The 7,565-nt window shown below is 44.2% G+C and overlaps 1 protein-coding gene across 2 annotated transcripts in view; it reads left to right on the plus strand.

Moving 5' to 3' along the window:
* Positions 1-4,227: 4,227 nt before the first annotated feature.
* Positions 4,228-7,565, plus strand: part of tubb1 (tubulin, beta 1 class VI) — a 20,996-nt gene continuing 17,658 nt past the window's right edge. The window contains exon 1 of one of the 2 annotated variants that reach the window (XR_012983061.1): positions 4,228-4,372. Coding sequence is in view for 1 of the 2 variants with exons in the window: in XM_076268434.1 (XP_076124549.1) it covers positions 4,316-4,372 (57 nt within the window). In the remaining variant the exon portion in view is untranslated. The remainder of the gene's footprint in view (positions 4,373-7,565) is intronic. The other variant, XM_076268434.1, reaches the window with a different exon arrangement.

Consider the following 7,565-nt stretch of genomic DNA (forward strand, 5'->3'; position numbering starts at 1 on the left):
TAGCCAGGCTAGGTGGAGGCTATCGCGGACTGGGATGCTAGTAATCAGGCGTTAGCCAGGCTAGGTGTAGGCTAGCGCGGACTGGGATGCTAGTAATCAGGCGTTAGCCAGGCTAGGTGTAGGCTAGCGCGGATTGGGATCCTAGTAATCAGGCGTTAGCCAGGCTAGGTGTAGGCTATCGCGGACTGGGATGCTAGTAATCAGGCGTTAGCCAGGCTAGGTGTAGGCTAGCGCGGACTGGGATGCTAGTAATCAGGCGTTAGCCAGGCTAGGTGTAGGCTATCGCGGACTGGGATGCTAGTAATCAGGCGTTAGCCAGGCTAGGTGTAGGCTATCGCGGTCTGGGATGCTAGTAATCAGGCGTTAGCACCGGAGCGCTCAGTGTAGGCTATCGCGGACTGGGATGCTAGTAATCAGGTGTTAGCACCGGAGCGCTCAGTGTAGGCTATCGCGGACTGGGATGCTAGTAATCGGGAGCTGAAGCTATGGCACATCCCCATGACTGCCCGCGAGCTCTAAACCGCTACTAGGCTACTTAGTATTCCCATGACAAGTGCAAAAGTCATCTAGAGGAAACAGCATAACATCTGTAATCAGCAGGGACCGGACACTCAGCCGAAAACAGAATTTTGATCAAGACGGGAAAGGGACGGACTCGATCTCAGCCTGGTTTCCTCGCTCAGATAATAAGGCTTTGGCGTCATGTTAGCCGTTCTAAAACGTGAAAAGATGTCAATTGTGATGTCAAAGAAAGCAGAGAATTATCGTAATTTTAATGGAAATGGTGGATATTTGAAATATGGTCCAAATGTGCTTCAAACAAGTGTGTAAATATAGCTGCCATATTGAGACCTTCCTAATCTCAATATGGTTATGGTCTGTATTTGGATAAATTCTGCTGTTTTATGTGTAATGGCGTGGGCTCGTAAAACACCATCACATAATGAGGGACAAGAAACGGTTGTAAAGAATAATAATTTATTTAGAAAAGTGCTATCAAATCAGGTCAATAATAATGTGTGTCTAGGGTATGTTGGTGCAATGTTGTGCGTGTATGGATGTAGTGAGCGTCTAGTACAGGGGTATTCAATTAATCTTCAGCGAGGTCCAGTTACGGAAAATTTCCTCAAGCAAAGGTCTGGAGCATCATAATGTTTAACGTGCGTGTTTAGGCTATGTATATGTATGTATGTATAATATTAGGATGGATGGATGGAGCCTAGTTGTAGATAGATAGATAGATAGATACTTTATTGATCCCCAAGGGGAAATTCAAGAAATAAAAGATTGTAGACCTAGGCCTAATGTTTAATGTGAAATAAAATAAGTAGCCTAAAAGGCAACATTCGAAATGAGGAGAAATAAGGCAAGATAAGAGTAGCCTAATTGGGGAGAAAAACTGAGTAGCCTTGGCTATTTTTAAGATCTTAACGTGAACTTAAAATAAAATTTGAGCTGAGACAAGGATGGATATTCCACAGCTGGTTCCTTGAACCCATTAATCAGCAAGTTTAATTTAATTTTTTAATTTTTTTTTATGTTGACCCGAAATCCTGGAAACCCAGGAATATCACGTTGTTGGGCAGTGAATCCATGTAGGCTTAACTAGATTGTGGTGGATCAATCATATTGCCTTCTTAAATCGTAAAATATTCTGTGGTCTCAGTTCACTGTTGAATGGACCTAGCCTACCCTATGCTTGCTCAAAATATATGCTTTGTCTAGTAGAGGTGCTTCAAATTGGCGCTTAAAATTGCCTCTCAGAATATATAGAAGAGGTCCAGGGCAATTCTGCGCAAAACTGTCACATCCATATTTAGTTGGCGTTACGGACGTGACAGTTGTGCGTGGTATTGCCCCCGTATCGTTATATAAAGCTCTGTTCTCGCTGTCTAGCTGTCTCCTCTTTGAGCAATCGATGATTTGAAAATAACTTACTTATCGTTAACTTAGATATCCATCTGAACGTTCTCGTCCCGTCTCCTCTCCTCGCTCGTTTCAGGCTATCAGTCTCTTCTCCATAGTAGGCTACTTTACTCACTGACTCGACTTTATCAGAATTCACAGATTTCACTGGCTGAGTAGCAGCAAGCGAAATGATGGTTCCTGAAGCTCCTGAAGTAAATGCTGTTATCCTAACCAACGAAACATTTAGCGCAGCTTTGAAATCTTACGTGAAAATCTAAATTAGGCTATTATGGTCTGGGTCCGGATAGGATCACGTCACGGTCCGGACTCGGACCGCGGTCCGCCATTTGGTGATGGCTGGTCTAGTAGATCAGTATGTTAGCTGTAAAGGAAGAAAATGATCATTAAGATAAGACGAGTGAGATGGAAGGAAGTCAAATAGTGCCCACCTGTAAGAGAGAGAAGCCCCTTTATAGCCCAATCCCTAAGTGCAGGTGAAACCAATAAGGCACTTAGCACTGACCGTGCACTGACTGCACTAGACCCATAGGGGTCGTGGTTTTCGCCCAGGTGGGCATCACATATGCCGTTGTCCATGTGATAAATGCTGCTGTTCTATGCCGTTGTTCCATGTGATAAATGCTACTGTTCTATGCCGATGTTCCGTGTGATAAATGCTGCTGTCTATGCCGTTGTTCCCTGGCTGTTCCATGTGATTCTCAAGAAAACACAGGTTTCTGGTGTATTTTTGTCCCTATTTTGATCTATTCAAACATCCCATTTTTTCATTGATTGTCATTACCACCATATTACTTTATTTACAGTAAGAATACTTTAAAATAGTTCCTCTCAGATGTTCCTCTCAAGCGTTCCAGTTGCACAGGTGTTCCTCTCAGGTGTTCCTCTCAGGTGTTCCTCTCAGGTGTTCTCTCAGGTCGTTTCCACAACAACACAGGCATTAGGGATCTCAGTGCAGGTGACTCCAAACGCACTTTAAACATCTTCACAGGGTCATCAATCCATGTGTTGCATGTCCGTTGTGTTAACAATTATACTTACCCCTTCTAACGTATAGCAATTAGGCTACTTACCCCTTCTAACGTATAAAAATTAGGCTACTTACCCCTTCTAACATATAGCAATTAGGCTACTTACCCCTTCTAACGTATAACAATTAGGCTACTTACCGCTTCTAACGTATAGCAATTAGGCTACTTACCCCTTCTAACGTATAACAATGGCAAAGTAGGCTCTCTCTTTACACACAGTAGAGTTAGCTGTAGTCTCTCTTTATCACACAGTAGGGTTAGTTATAGTCTCTCTTTATTACCCAGTAGAGTTAGTTATAGTCTCGTTTTATTACCCACTAGAGTTAGTTGTAGTCTCTCTTTATCACACAGTAGGGTTAGTTATAGTCTCTCTTTATCACCCAGTAGGGTTAGTTATAGGCTCCTCTGCTGTCAGAATATGGCATACCCCCTAACACTACTAACAATCCCATAGGACCTCCTAACTCTACTAACAATTGGACTTCAAGGCACACAGCTTAGTTGATGCATCAGCCTACTTACTTGCGCCAGTTTCCATGTACCCAGCTAAACTTTTCAGTTGTTCGATTTGTTCCATGGCTTAGCCTGTGCTGCATACAGTTTGTCCTGTAGGTGGCAGCACTGAGAGGTGTAGCACTCTGCAGAAGTACTGGGAAGGTGCCATTCATGCCTCGGCCTGTTGATGGCGATGATTGATTTATGTATCATTCAATAAATGAAGTGTATTATTATTATTATTAGTAGTAGAAGCAGCAGTCCTAGTAGTCTATCAGTAGTAGTAGTAACACACAGCTGTGTGTGTGTGTGTGTGCGTGTATGTATGTGTGTGTGTGGGCGTTTGTGTGTGTATGTATGTGTGTGTGTGTGTGTGTGTGTGTGTATGTGTGGGTGTGTGTGTGTGCGTGTGTGTCAGAGGTCTTTAGCTGTCAGTTGGGTTGATAGAGACAAAATGAACCTTATCATGCAAACACACACACACACGCACACACACACACACACACACACACACACACACACACACACACACAGACCTCACTGTTATGCCCACTCCCTCATTTCAGAAGAAACGGACACACACAAGGCACAGTTCATTAGAACATCAGACACACATCTGTTTTTATACACAAACACACACATACATCTGTCTTTGTACACACACACACACACACACGGTTGTACTGCGGAGCTGATGTGAAGGCGGCCCTCGGCTGTGTGCCCGCTGTGTGCCCGCTGCGTTGCGGGCGACTCCCTGCTGATGACGTCATGCACGTATAAGACCCAAAGGGGCGCTGCTGCCCCTCCACACTCGGCTGCCCGCTCCTCTCCACTACGCGCTCCTCTACGCGCTCCAGGCAGCCATGCGTGAGATCGTGCACCTGCAGATCGGACAGTGTGGAAACCAGATCGGCTCCAAGGTAAGCACCTCTCTCTCTCTCTCTCTCTCTCTCCTGTCTGTGTGTAGATCAGCTGTCTCTCTCTCTCTCTCTCTCTCTCTCCTGTCTGTGTGTAGATCAGCTCTCTCTCTCTCTCTCTCTCTCTCCTGTCTGTGTGTAGATCAGCTCTCTCTCTCTCTCTCTCCTGTCTGTGTGTAGATCAGCTGTCTGTCTCTCTCTCTCTCTCTCCTGTCTGTGTGTAGATCAGCTGTCTGTCTCTCTCTCTCTCTCTCTCCTGTCTGATGAGGTCTATAGGTTCTAATGCAGAAAATGACTGCAGATACACAACCAGCCCCTCTGATGTGTGTGAATGCACTGGGATGTGAATGCACTGTGGTGTGAATGCACGGTGATGTGAATGCCCTGGGATGTGTTTCCATGGTGATATGAATGCACTGTGGTGTGAATGCACGGTGATGTGAATGCCCTGTGGTGTGAATGCACGGTGATGTGAATGCCCTGTGGTGTGAATGCACGGTGATGTGAATGCACTGGGATGTGTTTCCAAGGTGATATGAATGCACTGGGATGTGTTTCCAAGGTGATATGAATACAATTTCAATTTCAATTCAATTTTACTTGTAGAGCGCCAAAACATGGCGCTTTACAGAGTGTTAGACCAATCAGAGAGGCCCATGAGTAACAGGGGCGAAGAAAACCTCCCTAGAATTGGAGATACATATAGGAAGAAACCTCAAGCAGATCCACGACTCAAGGGCCTGACCCATCTGCCTAGGGTCAGTTACAGGGCAGTAAGATCTGTATACATGATAAATGAAAGGTTAGTTAGGTGTAGAGAATAGAACATGGTGCTTAAAGCCACCTGAGGTATATGTTACTAAGAGATGGGATGGGTACATATCCAGTATCATAATGCATGAATCCTATTTAGTGCACTGGGATGTGAATGCATATTGATGTGTTTCCAGGGTGATGTGAATGCATAGTGATGTGTTTCCAGGGTGATGTGAATGCATAGTGATGTGTTTCCACAGTGATATGAATGCACTAGGATGTGAATGCATAGTGATGTATTTCCACGGTGATGTGAATGCATAGTGATGTATTTCCACGGTGATGTGAATGCATAGTGATGTGTTTCCACGGTGATGTGAATGCATACTGAGGTGTTTCCAGGGTGATGTGAATGCATATTGATGTGTTTCCACGGTGATGTGAATGCATAGTGATGTGTTTCCACGGTGATGTGAATGCATACTGAGGTGTTTCCATGGTGATATGAATGCACTGTTCCTTGTCATTCTGAACACTCTAATGGATGTTTATAAAGGAAAACTTAAGTGACAGAGTTGCACACACACACACACACACACACACACCCTCGCTCTGTATGAGGGGCCTGAGTGACAGGGTGTTTCCCCCCTCACACACTCTCTGTGCTAGATAAGGCACCAGGAAGAGGGTGGCATGAGCAGGGGCATGAGCAGGGGCATGGGGGGGGGGGGGGGTCAGGGCTTCTTATCACGCTGGCTGGTGGGAGCTCTACGAGGATCCAAGTGTCTCTGTAAAGCACACCAAACTGCCTCTGTGTAGTATAGTGTAGTATAGTGTAGGGAACAAGTGTCTCTGTAAAGCACACCAAACTGCCTCTGTGTTTTAACTGCTATCCGTATGTATATGATATATACATGTACCCTGCCGTGGTGTTTACAGTAATAACTATGGACACCTAAAGAGTGTGGACTAGACATGGGTGACTATGGACACCTATAGACTGTGTGGACTAGAGATGGTAACTATGGACACCTATAGAGTGTGGACTAGACATGGGTGACTATGGACACCTATAGAGTGTGTGGTAACTATGGACACCTATAGAATGTGTGGTAACTATGGACACCAATAGAGTGTGTGGACTAGAGATGGTGACTATGGACACCTATAGAGTGTGTGGTAACTATGGACACCTATAGAATGTGTGGTAACTATGGACACCTATAGACTGTGTGGACTAGAGATGGTGACTATGGACACCTATAGAGTGTGTGGTAACTATGGACACCTATAGAGTGTGTGGTAACTATGGACACCTATAGAGTGTGTGGACTAGAGATGGTAACTATGGACACTTATAGAGTGTATGGTAACTATGGACACCTATAGAGTGTGGACTAGACATGGGTGACTATGGACACCTATAGACTGTGTGGACTAGAGATGGTAACTATGGACACCTATAGAGTGTGTGGTCACTATGGACACCTATAGAATGTGTGGTAACTATGGACACCTATAGAGTGTGTGGTAACTATGGACACCTATAAAGTGTGTGGACTAGAGATGGTAACTATGGACACTTATAGAGTGTATGGTAACTATGGACACCTATAGAGTGTGGACTAAACACGGGTAACTATGGACACCGATAAAGTGTGTGGACTAGAGATGGCTTCAAGTGGTAGATTTGAGAGATAAATTATAGGTGCTTTCGGACACAACAGTTCTACTAACTGGAGAGGCTACCCCTAAAACTACACAGTCATGGAGCTTTATTTCTGTTTGCATTCCCACAAGTAAGAAGAACTCTAAGATGACATTGGACAAAAGCACATAGGCGAAACCTGTTTAACATCTGCCCTTAGATTTGTGTGAAAAGGTGAAACATGGATACTGTACAATAAAAAGGTTATGAAGACAGATATGCCCTTTATGTAGCCAATGTTATAACATTGTCATGTCTGCTAAATATTTAGTAAACCTGTTTACAGTCTCCAAGTTTCATTCCCATATTCACAACCCCCTTGGAGATGAAACAGCTTCAGAGGAAGACGTTGGTGGTTGATCCAATGTTGTTTTAAGTCAGCATTGTATTTTTTACATGTTTACAGGAACATGAAGCAATGGAGAGCATAGATATTTAGGATAGTGTTTACTGACAGTTTACTGTCTTGATTGTGGCAGCAATCAAATCAGCGATTTGTTTTTCATTAAGATCATCAAATTAATTTAAGGGTAGCAGAGCTAGTGCGCTTTAATTTAGAGGCCAGAGCGTCCGCTCTGTTCCGCTCCAATTTCGCTCCGATGCCCAAATCCACCCAGAATTCATGTCTTCATAATGAAACCAAGACCGTTAAATACGGAAAAACATCGTCTTTCTGTTGCTATCCCTCTGCTGACAGCAAGATTTCAGACTACAAAACTGCTGCACTAACTA

The sequence above is a fragment of the Alosa pseudoharengus genome, unplaced genomic scaffold (assembly GCF_046254945.1).
Source record: "Alosa pseudoharengus isolate Yale_2024_CS ecotype anadromous, Long Island Sound unplaced genomic scaffold, YU_APseudo_1.1 YU_APseudo_1.1_scf_5, whole genome shotgun sequence".
In the NCBI taxonomy this organism is placed as follows: domain Eukaryota; kingdom Metazoa; phylum Chordata; class Actinopteri; order Clupeiformes; family Clupeidae; genus Alosa; species Alosa pseudoharengus.